This window comes from Rhinolophus sinicus, chromosome 7, assembly GCF_057876585.1.
Source record: "Rhinolophus sinicus isolate RSI-liver-muscle chromosome 7, RSI-T2T, whole genome shotgun sequence".
NCBI lineage: Eukaryota > Metazoa > Chordata > Mammalia > Chiroptera > Rhinolophidae > Rhinolophus > Rhinolophus sinicus.
The window spans coordinates 25,188,175-25,209,411 of record NC_142507.1 but is presented as its reverse complement, the minus strand read 5'-3'; the positions used below and the strand labels follow the sequence as shown (position 1 = coordinate 25,209,411).

At 36.2% G+C, this 21,237-nt stretch overlaps 1 protein-coding gene across 2 annotated transcripts in view; it reads right to left on the bottom strand.

Moving 5' to 3' along the window:
* Positions 1-251: 251 nt before the first annotated feature.
* The window catches only part of ST18 (ST18 C2H2C-type zinc finger transcription factor), a 109,035-nt gene continuing 88,049 nt past the window's right edge, over positions 252-21,237 (bottom strand). For both annotated transcript variants that reach the window (XM_019712586.3, XM_088799434.1), the window contains exons 15-21: positions 20,920-20,982; positions 20,736-20,816; positions 19,597-19,818; positions 14,553-14,641; positions 7,485-7,588; positions 4,986-5,129; positions 252-2,713 (exon numbers count right to left, since the gene is read on the bottom strand). In XM_019712586.3, coding sequence (XP_019568145.2) covers positions 2,573-2,713; positions 4,986-5,129; positions 7,485-7,588; positions 14,553-14,641; positions 19,597-19,818; positions 20,736-20,816; positions 20,920-20,982 — 844 coding nt within the window. In that variant the 3' untranslated portion in view covers positions 252-2,572. The remainder of the gene's footprint in view (positions 2,714-4,985; positions 5,130-7,484; positions 7,589-14,552; positions 14,642-19,596; positions 19,819-20,735; positions 20,817-20,919; positions 20,983-21,237) is intronic.

Sequence of the window (21,237 nt, the reverse complement as noted above, 5' to 3'; positions counted from 1 at the left end):
ATCAAGGGTACTCACTATTCTGTAGATGTGAACTGAACCAAGAGCTGTGACGACTTGCCAATTGGCAAAAAATCCTCTATACTTGGGGTAAAAAATAAACCAGGCAGACTTGTTGACAGAACCAAAATCCTTTAGAACTAGATGAGGACTCAGATGTACTCTACCCCAGCAGAACCCCTCTGGGACAGCGCTTTTCACGAGATGATAATAATGTTGTCTATATAGTAGCTTGAGAAAGATCACAGCAAAACTCATTATCAATTTTTATTTCCTACCATACACCAAATGTACAGCACTGAACACAATTTTGTTGCTTTGATGTAAGAAATATTAATTGTTTGAAGAAACATTATACAAACTACTTGAAATTAAAAAAAATGCATACATCATTGCCCTTTTGTTGTTTACAAAAGACCCAATTTACAGTATCAATCATTAACATAGTTGAAAGGAAAAAAAATTCAGTGCACATTATAAAACACATCAAGTACAAAGGAGGCAAATAAATACAAACGTACTTCACAAATATCCTGCTCAAACTATGCAAACACAAATAAATTAACCCAAAGTCATTGTAAATTATAGTAATAAATACATAGGTTGGTAAGAGATTTCTTTTAAATTAAATAAAATATATAACAAACTTGTTAAAATATTTAGCAAATTAAACTTTTGTCTTTTTAATAAGTGAACTAATTTGTACGCATCTCTCAAGTACTGTATAGCAAAATGTTTGCAAGTACATAACTTTAATAGAAAATTTTGTTTGGTGTCCCATTTGTAATAGACAGCACATATGGTAGCTCCTTTTCTTTTTAAATTGATTTTTAAATAAACACCTTTCCTACCTAAGAACAGACATTTCATTTTCACTAAACTAAGATTTAAGGGTTCAAATGAACCCCAAATCAAAGATAAGCCCCACTTACTACATAACAATGGCCACAGTTACATGGAAGTGGAATTACTGTTGATATTACTTTTCATTGTGCAGGTAACAGTAATAATGGGAATAATATATCAAGCCTGTAAGTGCCATCACATTCAATCTACATATCTATGACGCTAATAAAAAATAAACACTTTTGTTATAGAACAGAAAATTAAGCCCACACTAAGTTCAAGTGTCCATTTACACGGAGGCACATTGCACACGAGGTGTGTGTGCACACCAAAAAGGCAGTTTAGCTGGTTGTCTATACCTTTTTCTTAAAAAAAATAAATATAAAAAAACTTTTGAAACAATGCTTAACTACTTTACAATCCCTGAAATAGACATTGCCTTTACTATAGCAACTACTAAACTCTGATCCATCCGGAAATTCAAGGTTGCAGGCTCAATTTTATGTGTGTGAGTGTACTTGAGTGTGTATATGTGGGTGTATGCCTGTGTGGGTGAGTGTGTATACTTTGTAGCACTTATAATTCTACAGAAAGATTTTGATCAAATTGAAAGTTATCTTGTTGCCAAAGAGGGTGAGACCATATCACCTGTGTTCAGATCAGAGTAACATTTTTTCATGTGTTACTATATTTTCCATTCCTTTCCAGTCAACCCAGTAAGATAAATGCTATTTCAGGGGATATGGTATCTACAAAATTTTCCATTTGGATGTGTTTGTATTTGCTAAGTACAAATCTACATCAATATTGTCACTTGTATATTGTACCAACATATGGTAGGAAAACCTGGCTGGTCACATCAAGTCTTGTTTCTTGTCTCGGAATAAGAGTTGCCAACTATCTGATATGACTTGAAAAACAAACAGACAAATCTGCATCACTAAAAAAGCTTATGTTTCTTTAAACAATTTCAAATAAATAATTCACATTAGCTGAAACCGTACAGCCAAATTAAATACTTTACTGATTGCTATATTTAATTATTGCTACCCAATTCTGAACAGGCTTTTCCAGTATACTGTGCTTCTGTGAGAGCGCATCGGCCACTAGTGGGCGCCATTTATCTTCTTCTTCCACGAATCTTACCTTACCACAAGCCCACTTAGAAATACAAAAGCCAGTGAAAGGGGGGAAAAAGAAGTGTGCAATAAAATCAAACTGGAGCATAGTGCAGTCCTTAGACAAAGATTTCCTTCATACTTTTCTGTCTTCTCATTTTAACCCAGAAAGATATGTGATTTGAGAATAGCATTTCTATTTAAATTCTATTGGAAAATAAACAAACATACTTGTAAAAATATGACAGACTTCAAAATGCAGTTAAAAGATAAAAAATTCTTTGATTAGAAATAAATAAAATATAAAAATGTTACATTAATTTACATATACTTTACAAACAAAAAAATTTAAAAGAGTGCAATGAAGAAATAAAAGAAAAACATATGAAAATAAATAAGATCTAATATTTGACAGCATTGCTTTTAATCCAGAGTCTATCATAGTTTTTCTTTTCTTTTTATGTCAGCTGGGGGAATAAATTAGTGCAATGTTGCAATTGTAAATGCGGTATGGCAACCTAGTGCCTTAGTAGTGCAGGAGCCAGAGCCCCTAGCAGATCCATCGGTATTACTGCTGTTGGTGATTTCTGTTGCTTGGCAGTGCTGCGGTCCTACACGTGGATGCCCTTCACTGCCTGTTTGATACTTTCTAGCAGAGCTTTGCATTCCGGGGAATAGTCCCGTTCCAGATTGCTGTACATGTCTGTGAGTGTATTTACGTAAGCTTCAAAATTCTGCTCACTGATAGGCCCCTAAATGAAGACAAAACAATTTAAACCAATCACAGGGATTCAAATTGAGGCAAAAAGAGGATCAAATAACATGAAAGGAAGTCTGGAGTCTGGAAAGGAAGGTAAGGACACATATGGCTGCTGGAGTTTGGGGAGCTGGAGAGAGACTGAGTGTGCATTGGGATGCATCTGTTCATTCTTTACTCAATTAATGGGATTAACGTGATTGTACATATTTTGTGGTCAGGTGGAGCCACTAAAGTAGACGTCTGGCTGCTGAGTTGGACCCCTCTGGCTTAAGAGGCAGTCTCAGCTTCAACTGCATAAGCTCAGCATAAAACAGACTTCCTGTTTGCAGATGGTGAATGTCAGTGAGGCTGGGGAGGAAGGCTTGCTTGTACCAGATGCTTCCTTTCACAGCACTGGGTTGAATTAAGGAATTTAAGATTTGAGTGAGCTGCTTGCTAACTAGTTGTCTGGTGGAAAATGTCCTGTTTCATCCTCAGACACCTCTTTGTCCTATTTTCCCTTGCAGTATCATTGTAATATACATTTTATTTCTCTATTTCTCTTTCTAGGTAGAATGTGAAATTCACAAAATCACAGTCTGCTCATCCCTTATTATTATTATTTTTTTTCCGCATGTGTTTTGGTATTTTCTTTGCCTCATGTGGTGCTTCAAAGAGAATAGACACTGGATATGTAGAAATTTCATGCTGTGTGAAAGGAAATGAATGACACAAAGGAATGCTACCCAACCATTCTTTGGTGCCTCCATTTTCCCATCTTTTTGAAAAAAATTGACATTTGGCTTACTTCACAAGGTGCTTGGAAGAAAGGACTTTTAAAAGGTCTAAATACTATAAAGTATATTATTGTTATTGTTATTTAGAAGGTAGACTTTCTAAATTTGAAGAATATTTTGTTGTGCTTAGCAAAGTACTGATCAAAATTATTAGTGTTGTCTAACTGTGGTTTTCTGTGCCTTTTAGCTTCTGTCTTTGTGGTGCACATGTTTCTTGGAGAGTCACATCACTGGACTAGGTGGCAGAGTGAATAAAGGCCATACTGAAAGCCAGGCCCACCTGACTTGTGCTAGCTTTGGAACCTTGGTCAAATTATGTAAGCTCTCGGAGCCTCTGTTTTCTCAACTATAGAATGAGAAGCCAACGCTCAGTCCTTGGTGCTTTGTGAGCATTCAGTGTGGTTAGCCCTAAAAGGCACCACTAGAAAGCCTTATATGGTGACTATGCAAAGTACTAGTTATCTTGTGTGGTAATGATTATTTTTATGGTATTGGTTAAGGAAAAAATATTAAGGAACACAAATTTGAAGTATAAGTTAGACAAATGTTAACAAATAATATTATAATACTGTCCAATAATTATTTTAATACTGGCTACAAAGTAATAATTTATTTTCGTTTGTGTTCTTTATTACATTATTGAATTTTTTTAATTATTGATTTTTCTTTTTTTTTTTTTTTATCATCAAGAGACATATTTGGAATTGGTTAAGATGACAGCTCCATGCTGGGAAGTTGGGAAAATTGAGGGATTTATTGTTTTTAGGAAACCAATCATATTTCTTTATTAATTGCTGCTTCTTTAAACCACTCTAAATATAAAATTTGAAGCTTTAGAAAACTTGTTCTAAAAATACACGTACTGAGTAAATTAAAGGCATTCAACAATGCAGCCTCTCTCCCAAATGTTTATTACATTTACGAAAATGTAAAGCAAGCTAATTTTCTATTAGTTTTAAATAGTTGTTATACTTCAAATATATGTTTAGATTTTGGAAAAGGGATCCCTTACTCCCTTTGGTGCTTTTTATTCTATATGAAGGAAACTTAAGTATGTTCTTCATACTTAGTATAAAGAAAGCACCAAATTAAAAATTTTTTCTACACTTCTTGAGTTGGGTGAATGACACAAATGGCTGGGTCTCAGATTTCATAAACTTTCTATTTGAAAACAAATTTTTAGCAAGAAAGTTTTGGCCTCTGATATTCACATTACATTGTGAAACAAGTTTCAAATAAACTCTCATCTTTAAATGACTCCTCCGCTATCAAAAATCCTTGACCTTCATGTAACCTAAGTGTATGTATCTATCATGTTCCCAGTGAGGGAGGTTATTGCAAGTCGTACATGAAGAAGCATGATGCCTCTGTGACTGCTGACAGGCTTTCTCAAAGCGAGGTGGCTCTGTCTGGCAGCCCTGTTGGTGACTGCACACGGACATTGCAAACACTTGGAATGGAGCAGCCGCATTCTGGCCTCAGACTTACCATTTGTGGGAGCTGGATGTCGGCAAGGCTTGAAATGAGAGCTTGGCTTAACCCTGCCAGCTCCTTGAGCAGGCTTTCATTGTTCTGTTCTATAAGTTTATTCTCTTCCTCTATTGTCTTTAAGTTGCTCTCCATAGATGTGATCTGAAATGGAGATAACTTGAGAATATGAGAAGTAGAGTTTGGAAGGAGTACAAAAGGTTTTTCTCTGAAGGAAAATGCATCAGCTGAATTTAAATGCATACCCTGTAACTTCTCTTCACAGAAGGGCAACCCCAGAAGACTGTTCTTAAATTTTGCAATCACATTCCCAAATTTATATCTTTAGCCAAAACTTCTCCCATGAATTATAGATCCCACCCCGTCTCCACATAGATATCTTAAGCTCACTATGTTTAAGAGCAAACCTTTGCTATTTCCCCCAAACCTGCTTCATATACAGGTTTCTTCCCAGGTGGTGGCAACCTGAACGTTGCTCAGGCTTCGAGGTCACCCTGAGGACTCTCTTCCTCTCACACTTCAAATTCACCGGGCTCCTCCTTCAAAATGTACAGGATGGGATTACTGTCTCCACCTGCACTGCTGTCCCTTAAGCCTAGCCACCAGACTGACTGACTGCCTTCTCATGGGTGGCCTTGCCTGTGACTTTGACCCTCTGCAATCTATTCCTGGCCTATGTTCAATGCAGCTATCACTACAAGTCTCTTAAAATGTAAGTCAGATGCAGGTCAAATACGATCATGTTAACCCTTGGCTCAAAACCCCTCAATGGTTCTGCCTTCATTCAGAATAAAAACCAAGGCCTTTAAAATAGTCTAGGACACTCCATGTACTATCTCTGAGACTCATCTCCTTTGATGCTCCCCACATCACTCACCTGGAGCCACACTTACTCTATTTCTCAAAACTCTGGGCCTTCTCAAGATGTAGGGTTCTTGCACTTGCTATTTTTATTCTTTGAAACACTCTTCCCATACCTGTTTGGCAAACTCCCTCAGTTCCCAAAGTCTTTGCCAAAATGTTTCCTTCTTCCTGAGGCTTAGCCTGGCTATCCTCTTTTACATTGAAATCTGGCTGCATCTCTCTGCCCCCTTCACTCATACAACACAATTTATCACTTATCGATATGATTTATTTTTGTTATTGTCTGCCTCTCCCTTCTAGATTTAAAGTTCCATGTGGGCAGAGGCCTTTGCTTTCTTTGCTAATAGCTGTAAAGAGGAGTTCCTACAATTTGTAAACCAAGGCATTAAGCTCTTTTTGTAGACCTGATCTCTATCAATGGAAGTTTATGACATTGGTCATGCTGTATAAGGAAACCAAACCTGTGTTTCAGACAGACTAAAACCTTCAGTCTTAAGCTGCTGTGAATGAGGACTACTGAGCGTCAGTAACCACAGTGGTCTAAAACTCCTGCATTTCAGGAAAGGAGAGAGGGAGTAAGATACTTCAGCCTACATTTGTCTCATTGTTCTTTTCTTTCTGATTTGTTGCAATAGAGTTATTGTTAGTATTTTAAAAAATCCTGGACTGAACTTTTAATTTCCACTTGGATAAATTTAATCAGAAATGGGGAAGGAGAATGAAGAATTGAGAAACTGCTTGGAGTTTTGGTAAAGAATCTGTTCAGGAAAATCTCTGTTCAGGAAAGATCTGTTTCTAACAAAAACTGACATATTCAAATGTGTTATAGAAAAAAAAAATTAAATTTAAAAAGTTGTTCTGTTTTACTTGAGGTACATATATACTATGGAATATTTCTTGGCCATAAGAAAAGATGAAATGCTGCCTTTTGTGACAACATGGATGGATCTTGAGATTATCATGCTAAGTAAAATAAGTAAGAGAGAAAAAGTCGAGAACCATATGATTTCACTTACATGTGTGATATAAAACTGAAAGGAACAAATGAATAGAAAAACAAACAAAAACTCATAAACACAGACAATAGTTTAGTGGTTACCAGAGGGTAAGGGGGGAGAGTGGAGAGAAGAGGGTAAAGGGGGTCAAATATATGTATGGTGATGGAAGGTGAACTGACTCAGGGTGTTGAACACACAATGCAATATATAGAAAATGTATTTCAGAAGTGTACACTTGAAACCCATATAATTTTACTAACTAATGTCAGTAAAAAATAATGTCAATAAATTTAATTAAAAAGTTGCTCTGTTTTACTTGAATTTTGAATAAAACTAAGTAATCTTATATCTCCTCATGACAACTTTTCTAAAGCACCACATACTCTACAAGGTGATCTATTGGATGATCTGCTTTATTTGCTTATAAAGCTTTTGATGCACCCAAAGCAAAAACATGCAGCTTTGTCTTCAGCTACCAAATCAATATTCACATTTTTACAATAATTATGTAATCCAGACATGCTCTGTATATTTATTGTAAGATATCAGAGTACTTTTCTTCTTATCACAAGGTTAATAGTTCAGTGTTTTGCCTCCACTAAAGATTATATTTACCACAGAAAGAACTTTGTTTTACCTGTGTCTGAAGTTTCATCATATCTGCTTCAATTTTAAGGTTGGATTCATTCAGTTCCTTTATTTCTTCATCCAAATGTCTAATTTCTTCATCACTCTCTATACCTAAAAGAGTCAGACCATCTTAGTTCAAACTGAAAATATGAGACTATGACAAATCTGAGTCATTTTACATTTAATTTGTGGTTTGCGAAGTGAAAATTAGACTTTAATTTAAAATATTGAATTTTTAACCCAAATCCATATCCAAGATTCTAAAATGGTAGGTAAAAGGAGTTGCATGATTTCAATCCTTTGTAAGAAAAAAGGGAATGTATAAGTACCACAATTTAATGTTGCTCCATTATGTTCTAGGTGTGCTGCAAGATAACGTTTGTTAACGTTTTCTCATTTAAACTTCACTACACCCTATGGGACATATTCCAGTGTACATTTTTCACATATGAAGACACTGAGCCTTAGGCAAGTGAGGCCATGCTAATCACTGACAGAGGTGATATGACCTGTCTTGAGTATGATACAGAGTATGAGGCAGAGCTGGGACCGAATTCCTAAATTCATGCACTCTCTTATATACAGTGCTGCAATGACAGTTAAGACGTGAATTTTGTTTTAATTATACGTTTGTTAACTGTGGGGACTTTATGAACATTATAGAGGCAGAGCTGGGGTGCTGGCAGGTGGGTCACAGTCCAGGAATACACAATTTGGGTTCTCTACGTGGACTTGAATAAGGAGCAAATGCAATCTAGGAGAAGAAAAATGGGCTTTAGAGTTTGACGCTGGCTTTGGTTCTTGAACCTGGGAAACTTCCTTCTTTGTGCTTCAGTTTCCTTGTCTGTAAACAAGCATAAAATCTATGTTGTGCGAATCAATGAAATGAAATATAAAGCGCTGAACAAAGAGTAGGCTCTCAATGAACAGGAGTTATTTTCCCATCACTATTTTGTAGAAGGAATATGAATACATTTTAAAGATTTTTAAAAGGTGGGAAAGGTAGTAAATATTAAGGATGCCAGAAAGTTAAGGTAATCTCAACAGTCCACAATGATGAATCTAAACCAAAGAGATGCCAATTAAGTGGGATAAATGTAAACTTTTGTACTTATATTTAAAAAGATCAATTTTATGAAAGCAGGATGGGGAGACTTGACAATTTGTTTGAAAGAGATCTAGGCTCTTATACTTTCCTGGCATAACTACTTTGGAACACAGTTCACTATCTACTGAAGGTGAACTTCACATCCTCTAAGATCCAGCAATTCAAGTCATAGAATTCTAGGTACACGCCTGAGACAAACAGTTGCACATGTACAATAGGTAGCATGTGCAAGATGCACATGGTATATTGTTCACAAAGTGCAACCTGGAAACAAGTCACATGCCCACTAAAAACAACATGGATGACTCTTACTCACACAATGTTAAGAAAAAAAAAGTAAGCCCTGAAAATTTATATATAGCATGATAAAACAGGTAGCTGTTCTGTAGGTACTTCTCGCTTTATTATAAGTAACTAACTACCTGGATAAAAGTGGGCCATGCAGGGACCAATGAAGAGAGTGTGTCATAAGATTAAACTAATGCTGAGTTCTGAGATTTGATAAAAAAGAAAAGCAAACCCACAACTGAGATTTAGATATTTTAGTACCTAGATCAACTTGACTATGAGTCAAAAGTGTGACATGGCTCCTAAGAAAACAATAAACAATTTCCCAGGACCGCACTAATGAAAATATCTGGAATATAGGACTTACTCTGCATGGGCCTGTATATCTAAAGAATCACATTGCATTCTCAGCACCACACTTTGCTGGCCAGTATGCTGGTAGAGGAATCTTCTCTCAGACAATAGAGATTGAAATACTTGTTTTCAACAACTTCAGGGAGCACAGATTCTCAATTAAACTGGTATTTTTCAGTGCTATCAGCACTTAACTTTCTAATTTGAGCAAAAAAAAACCTTCGTTTGCTATCTTTCTTTGGCATATTGTTTTTTTGTGATTTTACTTTTTCTTTTTGCCTCTTTGGAATCAAATTCCACTTCAAGGAATGGTATTTTCTTCCATAATATCTGGTAAGGCAAACGATAAGCAAGGAAATGCTTATAATATATGAAGAGCTTCAAAGGAACCAAGCAGGGTACTATGGGTACCCTCACTGGAGAAACCTCATTTAATCTGAGGCTTTACTCAAATGAAAGAGGCAGGCATATGAAAAGCTAGTGGGTGAGAGGCGCATTCCAGGCTGAAGCGGCAGAAAGCACAAAGGCCTGGAGCGGGAAGGAGATACTCCTGGGACTTTCCTAAGAAGGTCCTTGTGAATGAAGGCACAGTGAGTGAGGGAAGTGGGTCATGGGGTAAACTCACAAGGAGCCTGCATTTCTTCTAAGTGCTATGGAGCCAGTGAAGGATTTTAAGTAGGGAGTGATGTGTTCTGGCTGACTTTTTGATAGCATAACCCAGATTTTTGAGCAGAGCATGGATGGAAGAAAAACAGAGTAGAAGCAAGAAGACTGGTTAGGAGATGATTGCTGCGGTCCTGCCTGGGTCGGATGACCCCTTGCCCAATGACAGTGGAAGCAGGAGTAATAGTAGTGGGCTCAAGATAAAACTTGAAAGTAGAATTTGCAACACTTGTCATGGATTGGAGGAAGGGGATGAGAGAATGGAGGAAATCAAGGAGGACTGCCTGTTTCTGCTTGAGCTGGGAACTCGTGGTGTTTCTGGGATGAGGAAGACTCAGGGGAGCAGCAATTTGCAGCACGAAATTGAAGAGCTTAACTTTGGCTAAGTTACGGATGCTCGCGAGAAGACTGTTTAAGTGAGAGTCTGTATTCTTGGTACTGAGATCTAGTTAGGATTATGGATCCCCGAGGTCCAATATTAGTGCCTCTTAATCAAGATGGGGCCAATTGGATGACGCCTAACAAGAAAAGGAGCCTAGAAGCCTATGGGAAAGGACCTCAACAAGGAAACATTATGATATAATCTAATACATAATAGGCACTGCACAAACTCTCATGAAATTAATAAATGAGTAAACTATGTCTTCATTAAGATTTCTGAGATTTGGGGAGATATTTTAGCCACAAGAGTAAATTCACCCAATGTCTTTGTACTTTTTCCCCATGAATATATTATCTTACCTTTTTCACCTGACCTACTCCTTTCAATACCTATACTCTTTAAGAGCCTTCACTATTGAGTGGAACTGGGAGGATGATATTGATTTTGAGTTTCACACTGTACTTGCAAATAGTAATTCATTTGAATCTCACAAGGAGACTATGAAGTAGGTATACTTAATTACCTCATAATGGGTGGGAAAATGAAGGCATGAAAGGGTTAATTAGTATGCTGATAGAACTGTGTGGAGACAGAGCCAGGAGTGCAGTTTCCAGGCTCTCTCCCTCACTTAGAAAGGTGCTCACTAGGGTAGTAAATGGCCATCAACTATGAATGGATGGCCATCATCATCATGGCTAGTTGGCTGGCAGCTGTAACCAGTGAGCCATTGGCCACTAATATAACTGCCGTGGCTACGCTAGCAGCAAATGGGGGCCAGCAAGAAGATGGTGGCTGGCAAGGGTGGAGTGTGGATTGCAGTTGGTAAGTGAGGTTGTTTGGCAGAGACAAATGGATGGCGGGTTGCGGATCATGTGCCTCCTGCTCCCTGTGTCTCCAACCCAGCCGCCAGTGAAATTATCGTCCTATGACTCCCCTATCTATGGCTCCGTTGGTGTTCCTTTTTGGCCTGACCATATCCTGCATTCTTATGCGGGGAGTAGGACTAGAGACCTCGCCTGACACCCTGCATGACAAACTGCAATTCAAAACGTAAGTTTTCTGGTTCTAGAATATGTTCTCTAACAATTATAATGCTACTTTTACACACAGGTATTTAATCTGTTTTGAAAGTGTTAGTAAAATGTGTGTGCTGATGTGGCTTTACAGATATACTTACATAGAATGTTAGACTAGCTAAGTATTGCTGATGAAGGAAACCATATAAACTTTCCACTGAATATTTTACTGAACTATTTCATGGCCCTTTATAGAATACACCTGTTTAAGAGCAAGGGCATCTGCTTTTTTTCGTTCAATAATTCTAACTTTTACTTGATACTAATCTAAGTACATAATCAGGGATTATATAATTTATAATAAAATTTTCTTCACATTCCATATAAATATATGTGCTGTATATATCTGTATAGAGGAGGTGTACTCATCTTATAAGGGTCTTTAACAAGTTATTTTTTCATATCATACAAATGAAACAATTCTATTTCAAACGGATTATATATTTTTTGAGGGATCCTTTATTTTTATATTTGGTTTACAGAGTAAATTTTTAGTTCTGTTTTTATTTAGGGGAAATGAGTTAACATACATTTGATTATTTTTATTACTAAAGGGGTGAAGAGATAATATCCAGAAAAGAATGATGTATCAAAACATTTAGAATATACTATGTTTTACCACATAGGAATAGCTAGAAGGATCCTAAATTAAAAACATATATGTAGGTCAACCGTCATAACTTTTAGTTGTATCCACAAAGACTAGAATGTCAAGCATTTGTTCTTGTACATATGATCTAATTTTATTATCAAGAACTAGTAATGGTCTTAAAAATTAGTGTGGCAATTTAATTATGGCAAGGATGAAGAACAGAGATCAATTCTTAATGAAAATTTTTTGATATAAACTTTCCATGTTTTAACTGGTTTGTAGGTAATAATATCATATGTTACCTAATTAGACCAATTGCATGAATAATTTATAGTAGTTTATACTTAACATAGTACACTAAGAAGTTTAAAGCCATGTATACTTTATATTTTATTGCAATTTGAATTTTTTTATGACGAGGGAGGCTTGGCTTAGACCTGCTTTATATAAATCATTTAGGGTATAATTATTGTGGCCACGCTTTAAGGTAGGGGGCTACAGAGGGGGAACGATATTAGAGCAGACTTAGAATCACGTTAGTTCCTCCTCGACCCTCAACTGATCACCGACCTGAATTCAAATAGATTTTTCTTCATGAAAAAATCATTAGAGGTTCTCAAGCTTCGTATTAGCATCAGCCCCTAGCTCCTAAGATTGTAAAAACGTAATTTTCTGGTTTCCTGGCCCACCTAGAATAACTGCACATCAGACACTTGTTAATGTTTTCCACCCATCTCACTGTTGCTCCACATCCTTGGAAAGCTCAGCTGAAGATGCTGGATTTATAAATGTCCCTGTGCAGGGTGTGTGCTCAGTGCAGCTGCTCCCAGATGACTGTAACAGTCTATCAGTGGGTTCGGACAGACCAGCAGAGGAGTGTAACTAGCCCATATCACTCCAACCCTCTATAAAAGCTTCATCGTGATTTGCTATAAAGCCACTGGCTTACTGTTTTCTTATCTTCATTAGGAGCAGCCTGTAAGGTGTTGTTGGTGCTAGCATAATGAAGATTCATAGGAAGTATTTCTTCAAGCACTCAGTTCCAGAAAATATTTTGCTCTGAATTTACTGACAGTGTGATTCTCATAGTGATTATACTCTCCTTTTGCTTTGACTTCTAAAAAGCTGAAAGTCAAATTTGAGGTCCTTTTTTACCCACCATGAAATGGCCGACTTCACACATTCATTCTATTATCCTCATGCTTGTCCTATCTTGCTTTCTTATCTTTGATTTCCTTCTGTCTCATTTTTTTTAAATTAAATTTTAAGTAGCTTTCTTTCTTTTTTTCTCCCCTTAAATGTAGTTTTGCACTCCCCACCCTTTAAGTATCGTTTAACATAAGGCGATGTACAAATAAATATTAATTATGACAATTTTCCTGAGAATGTGCTAAGAGGCATTTGAGTGGGGAGTATTTCCAAGGAACAATCAAAGCATCTGGAGAAAGCAATTTTACTGAGCATCTGAACACTGGAGAGCATGAGAGTGCAGATCTGTTCCTAACATCCAGCATGTCTTTCCTCCTCCACAAGCGTGCTGACCTACCTCAGCTCTCAGGAGTGAGTGCCCACGGAAGGAGCACCCACTTTAAGAAATGCCTCTGATGGCCTCAGAGGGAAACAGAAGGAAGCTTGAGACTGCTCTCCTCCTTGGCTATTGCATATCTTCTTTTAAAAATCCCATGCGAATTAAAAAGATTGAGCAATGTTTTCAGAGAAATAAAGTTACAACAGTTAAAAGTCTCCAGCTCAGTTCCATGGGTAGTCATGTGTGAAAGACATCATCAAATAAACCCTCCAAAGCAAAATAATTGCTTTGCTATTGTATCTCAGATGACGTAGTATGATCTTCGATGGAAAACAACACATGCCTGAGATAATGCTGATGAGAAATCTTAAGCAAAGCATAAATTATATAATTTATAAATATTTAACCACTATGCTGTACACTTGAAACTAACATAAAATAATATTGAGTGTCAAATGTAATTGAAAAAAATTAGAAAAAACAAAAATAAGCCACAAGTAAAATAATTTCTACCAAAAAAAGGAAAAAGGCTAAAAACATAAAAAAACAGAAAAGCACAGAAGAATCAAAGGAAAATTGGGGAATACAAATATAGAGCACAGAAACTGTATATTAAATTTGATCAGGGACTAACACTAGATAAAAATGTAGGGAAATATAAATATAGATGCTAAATTGAAATCATCTGGATTCACCGCGAAAATCATTTAGAGTATAGAAAGAATTTAAGGATTCAAATATAAATGACAGAAATTGATTCTTATATCTGGTAGAGAGCTAACACGAGGAACACACATGTACGCATGCACACATATATGAGCATGCTCATGCAGCTGTCATTTTGAGGACTGAGGGCAAAAGTCCGCTTGATTTTCTCTGTTGGGGATCCTTATTAAAAAGTAAGGAAAAAAATCAAGCTGTTCTCTTTAGATAAAATTATTGCTTTAGTTCAAATGTGAGGAAAGCTTCCTTCCTGTATAAAATTACATTCCCCACATAAGGTATAGTTTGGAATGCAGAATTATTTGGGGAGCTAAGGTCTGGACCTTGGTGGGGATGCTGATCCCCGGCCATGAGCTCTTACCTCCAGTTGCTTTGAGCTTGATGGTCATTAGTTCTTCTGAGACTTTGCCCTTTTTGATGGCTTGTGCATTTAAAGGACATCCAGATAAGCTGTAAAAATAGAAATTATACCAATCTGTGAAACATTATTTCTTATAAAAATTAATTTTTTATTCACTACTTACTATTTGTTTGTCTGCCTACTGATTGCATTATAATTTTCAGTCCCTTTGTAGAAAGTAACAAGTAAAAAATATCTATTAAAACAAAAGCAAAAGGCCCTGAAACAATGTAATATGTTTTGTGTTTTTTCTTGACTCAAAATATAAACAGTACTGTTGATATTATTTAATTAATTTTGTTAAAATGTTACTATTCTGCATTCATAAGCATCTTTCTTTAGTAGTGGTTACTTTATTTTCTATAAACAAGAAATTTTATATGTATATTACAAATAACAATTGTTCCAAATTAGTAAAAATTTCATGAATAATAAAGCAGAGTCTAGTTTTTTCTGTTTTTACTGTAGTCTGATCATTACAGAATGACTCAAATTATTACAAGGCCAAAATAATAACCCTCCCTCTCCATAACAAATTCAGTTTGGGTATGGGAAAGTTTCTAATTTATTCTTTAACTTCTAAAACATTGCGTTTCATAAAAAAAACTTTACTCTTAACGAGAATAAAAGGAACCACTATAAAAATATTCAGATACAATAATTGCTGAGGCAGTGTATGGTCCTGTGGTGGTGTTTATGCTGTTCCTTAATTTCACTCTTCAGCAACATTTTTTTCCTTTAATGCCATCTGTTTTATTTAAATTGCACCAAGATGAAAATGACATTGAACAAAATTTGTTTTCCATAACTATGTGTACTATGGTATTTGTTTTCCATAGTACACAAGCAGATGATTTCTTTTTGTTTTAAGCACCCATTCTTTCATAATTTTGTTGTATTTTTGGAGATACAATTTTTAAATAAAATTAAAATTTATCTCAATCAGCCATTTACATTTTGTTTCTGCTAAAATTTTATTACAATTCAAGTGTGAAACAATTATTTTCAATCCAAAGATTAGGATACTTGGCCAAGTGAAAGAAAATATTTCTGAAGCAAAGCCCTTAATAAATGCTGAATGGATGTATTTTTAAAGAATTCTAAATTATTCAATATAAAGATTATATAAAATATGAAAATAATAGGTTTGTAATATAATACATAAAATAAGTTTATGTGGTTTGCCAAAATTTGATAAATTATAAAATATTTTACACAGGAAAGAAAAATGAAAAAGCCCAAACTGAATTTGAACCTGATTTTTCTAATTTCGAAGCTTCTCATTGTCAAGTGTGGCCTATTTAAGTTTCATCATCTTTTTTTCTTTTTGGGGAAGTTTGCACAAATCTGTCTTGTTTTATGTCACATATTGTGTCCTCAGAAAATGGTCATAAACAGGGTTAATATTTAGTTGGTAAGTTGAATTTTAAAAGTGACCCATAGTAAGTCCGTTTGTAACATAATAGAAATTAATAGCTCATGGACTTCTCTGACTGTCTCCCTTAAAAGATCTGCTTTCTTCAGACAACACAGCAGTAAATGTCCAGTTGTAACACAGTGGTGTGGAAAGTGAATGAAGTGTCCAAAACTATGTGACTTAGAACCAAAGAGTATAAGTAAGCCATGAAAGTGAGGCTTGGTTTCATAAAGGCCACTTGATATTTTATATCTTCCAATGTAGTTATATCATCAAGGATGTAAAATAAATATTAAATTAAAAAAATTGGGGTGGAAAAATATTTAAAAAGTCTTTTTCTTGTGGAGGATGTCCTCTACGAGACTCCACCTCACTGGTGGAGAAGAGGTGGAAGTTGGCTGGGGTGTCCCTGTCGGGTTTTGGGCTCCACATTGCAAAGGCCAGAAAAATGTGCCTTATGTAAGTTTGACCAAATTTGCAATTCTATCAAGGCATATCAAGACCATGTAACACTACATCTGCTTTGTTAAAGTAAAATGGCCGGTGATACAATTTATGTAATGGACATCACTATTTTTGTTAATAAAACCTCAATAAAATTGCTAAGCTATGACATAGCCCTGAGTTCTGTTAATCAGAGAACTGCTTTTAAAGCTGCAAACATCCATAATGATTGTGTGTGTGTGTGTATTTTAATATAATATCATCTGTCTTTTAAGATTGCTATTTTTTCAAAGTGGAAGTTCATAACGTAAAGCTTTAAAGTAAGGTTTCAAAGTAATAAACATAATGCTGATGTAACACGAGTCAAATTGTTCTTAACCATTTTATAAGGTAAGTTTTGTCATTATTCCCATTCTGCTGAATCATAAAGTGGGAAAAATGACAAAACTTACCTTAGAGTATGGCTGAGGAAATTATGTGTCTAGTACATGGAAGGACTCAAACTCAGGGAGGCAGATGATACTGCGCTCACAAAAGGGGTTCTGGTGTCCCAGTACTTTCTGCAGGGGCAATTCCTGAACAGCCGTGAGCTCGTGTCCTTTTCTGTCCACAGAGGATAATTACAATACCTCTATAGCTCGCAGGGTTTTGTAAAGATTTTAGGGACTAAACCATGTAAGTTACTTAGAACAGTGCTCTCTGCTGGGACAAAAAGAGCCCTGAATAGGTGTTAGTCAGCATTTGACAGTATTGGAAAGAGTCCTGAATAGAATATATAACACATGACAGTGTATGGTAGGTTAGAATGTGGTATTCCAATATGTCATGCTTACTTTAGCACATTATTGTATATATGTATTTTAATATAATTTTATGAAAGAGAAAAGAAATAGAGTCTGTATGGAACACTTATAGTATGCCCAGGCAATAAGCTAGGCATTTTGTTATATTATTTTATTGAATTCTATATATACCGGAGGTGCAAAAAATGTGTACACATGAGTTGTATTCATCTTTTGTTGTCGGTATATATTGAGCATTACAATTTTAATGCAGTTTTTCCTTTCTTAAAATGTGTATACATATTTTTGGCCCCTTCTGTGGTTTAGAAAAGCATTCCACCTTAAAGAGAATCCCCCAAATTCAACATCTTAAATCTTTTAAGTAGTAAAATAAATCTCTAGTGAAGAAGAGTGAAATCTGAGTTATTCAATTGTTTAAATTCTTAATTGCTTTCGTTCTAGAAAATAATATCTTGGCATTAATCTTACAGCCTGTATTTTTTGAACTCATAATTTTGTTTTTTGTATTATGAAATACGTAATATGTACATAGATACATATAATATAGACTGGCAGTTTAAAGAATACTCTTAAAATGCACACCATTTCCTTCATACATAGAGCATGCCTTATTGTATCTTTGAAGCTCCCTAGGCCCCTCAACAATTGCTGTCTCCTATCCCCCAAAGAAAACCATCAACTTGAATTATAGGTTAATAGTTACCTAATTTTTTTAAATGTAATTTTGCTACATTTTTAACTCTTTGTAAACAGAATTATACTGCACATATTCTTCAGCACTATTTCCCCTTCAGTACTGTGTTCTAAAATTCACCAGTGCTGCGCCTTCATTTTCACCACTGTGGGGCAGCTTCTAAATGCAGATACTGCTCATTTATGCTCTTGACTGGTAGGGGGCACGTGGGTTGTTTCCAATTTGGAGTTAATAGAGCAAGGCTACCCCAGACATTGTCAGACGTGTCTCTGGACTCCACTGTGCAGGAGATTTTCCTGGGGCATAAGCCTAACAGCTCAGTGGATCGGCAGCAGAGGCCATGCATCTGTTCTTTGAAACTTGACTCCTTAAAGTCAGCTTGCTTCCTCAAATGGCTTTACCAATTACTCTTCCACCTACAGTTTATGAGAATCCCAGTTGCTCCTCACCTTGGTGTCATCATTTAAAATGTCTCCAGGATTTTTAAAAGTAACTGTGTAGTTGCTAACTGACAGGTGTGCTCACCACAGTTCTGCAGTAACATTTCATTATCAGTGTTAACATGGATATTGTTCAGGCAGTGATAAGAAAGCAAAGCTGCTGTGTAGTAAACGTGACATTAGGCACACTTGATTTGTGACTGTCATTTCTGAATATGAAATGATAATTCAAACTCAGAGTAAAACAAAGTACTATTGTGGAGGTTAGTAGGTATTTGAAAAATCATCAAAAAATAAACCAAAGTTCACGTTTTATCCACGAGCAGTTGTTGCTGCATATCCACTTAAATCAGCAATTCCTGAAAGGCTTCATTTTCTCAAACCATTGATATGTATCTTTAAAAGTGAACAAAATGTCAAAATGTCCCAGCTTTGCTCAATTTGATTCTGCTGATTAGCAAAACATCAGGGCTCACTAAAGCTTCATTGGATTTTAACTCCACGTCATGTGCAGTGGACCGCAAGGCTGGACGAGCCCTCATTGATCGGAGAAGTGTGCAGTCAATCTTCTAGCTCCTTTCCTTTGAGTAGAATGTGAACCAAAAAGCTGGACTAAGATCACTGTACCCACCAAGGGCTCTGTTGAAATAGGTGACACTCGGTGATAAAGGAGTTAAGTCATTGTGAAACTACAAAGGGTTATCTAAATCTGTCTCATCCTGTCGTACACTTAGTCATTATGCCATTTTCTTTCTGGCTGCTGGGGATGAGACATCTTCTCAGCAGCAAAACAACTACAATTTGGCCTGAAATTGAGCTAGTTCCCAAGAAGGAAGGAATGACATAAATATGTAAAGTGAAAGTTTACAATTACACAACATAATAGAGTTGATATCACCACTTGAAACAAGTGAACCATAAAAGGGCTAAACATTAAAAAATAGCAGCATAAACAATATTTTAGAATACAGGAAACAAATGCATAGTATCTAGAACACTTGAAAACTGAGTAATGAATTTTCAGAAATAGAGAAGATAGCTTTTATTCCTAAAACAAATCAATTATTTACCTGGCAAGACTTATTGTTATAACATATAAAGTGTTATAATTTATGACCTTGAGGAGGTTCCCTCCCATACATACATAAAGCAACCCAGGTGAAAAATAATCATAACAACAGCACAACAAAAAGAGAACAAATGTTACCTTCTGTGGGTGACAAAAACATTATTTACATGGCCCAGCCCATTGCAGCCTGGCAAGGGACAGTGTGGTAGTTCTTGTTTGTTCAGTTTCCAGGAGAGGGGGGCCCCATTGAGAGGATTCTCCTTCTGTCTCTTGGCAGCCAGGGGACAGCCAGAAGCTGTGCGATGGGATGTGTATTTACCTGATATGTGACCTTGGCCGTCACACCCTGTCACAGGACATCTAGAGAGACACAGCAGAGACATTACTAGCTGGGAGAGACTGAATAACTCACATGAGTACAGTAACTGAGTGAATAAGAAGGCAGTGGTGATTTCATACTATCCAGAAGGGAAATGGTGAAATTATAGAGTTTTAATGATGGTCCACTGACTCTGAGCTAAGCAATTTTCATTCATTATCTCCTGTAATCGTCATTGCAAATCTATTGGGCAGACAGTGTTATTATCCCATTTTATAGGTGGGGAAAATAAGGCTTATTAAGTTTAGGTAACTTGACATCCATTTCACAAGAAGTGGAGTCAAGTTCATGCCAACACTTTTTAGCCCTCGCCAACCAGGTGAGCACTGTCAGACTGCCTCCAAACAAAGACCAAGAGTATAAAATGCTAACTGTCTTGCCCTATTACATAGCACATTGCTCATAGAACTGGAATTTTGGTTTCCAGATGTCTAAATATCATACTTAGAAATGCTGTAGAACAGGCAATTTAAATTTCTGCATCTATATCTGTATATATCATCCAGCACTTCATAGCATATATCTCAGAGGAGGGAATTTAATTTAGATAAAATTTCACCTTAAGTAAAATTAAATTTCAGTATTAAATGCGGCCAATTTGTTGTTCTATGTGACAGTACTTCTGCAATGCTACTTTAAATTTAAAAAATTGGAAAAAATATGATCTCCCCCTTTTTTCTTTTACATCATGTAAACACTGTTGGAAACATAGCTAGCAATAGGAAAATTTTCTCAAACATCCAAACACTGACCACTGCTTCAAGGGTCCTTGTGTTTGATAGGGTACACTCTCCCTGAAACATAATCAATGCTCAGTTGCATCCCAACCAAGGTCCCGCCCATTTGACCAACAAGCTACTTCTGACCCTGATGCCACTACCTCAACTGCCACACTTACTTGAGTTCAGGGTCTTCTTTTTCTTCCTTCATAGGAGTCATTTTGACACCACTTTTCCTGGCACGAGGGCAGCCGGACAAACTAAAATATGTACCCAACAAAGAACAAAACAAAACCATGTGATTTCCATGGCCACTGCTGCTGACACTCTGATTTTATTTCTCAGAAATGGGATCAATCCTACCTTCTGTGGGAAGCATAGTTTCCAGTCACGTGCCCTGAACCATCACACCCTGGGGTTGGACACCTGGAAAACACAGGAACAGAGCACAGGCCACATGGTTGTAGTGGAGGAAGGGGCATCATGATACATTCAAGTAGAACTAAGCAGAATGAGCTGCTTTTTGTGGGACTTTTTGCTTCAGTGTAAGTTTTTGGCTGACAATCCACTTTTAGAAAAAAATATTAAGATATTAAACTACAGCATGATGCTTGGTAGATAATGTATTTGTTGTTATCCTGCATTCTATTCTTTTTTTTCTTTTATTTTAAACCTTATTTG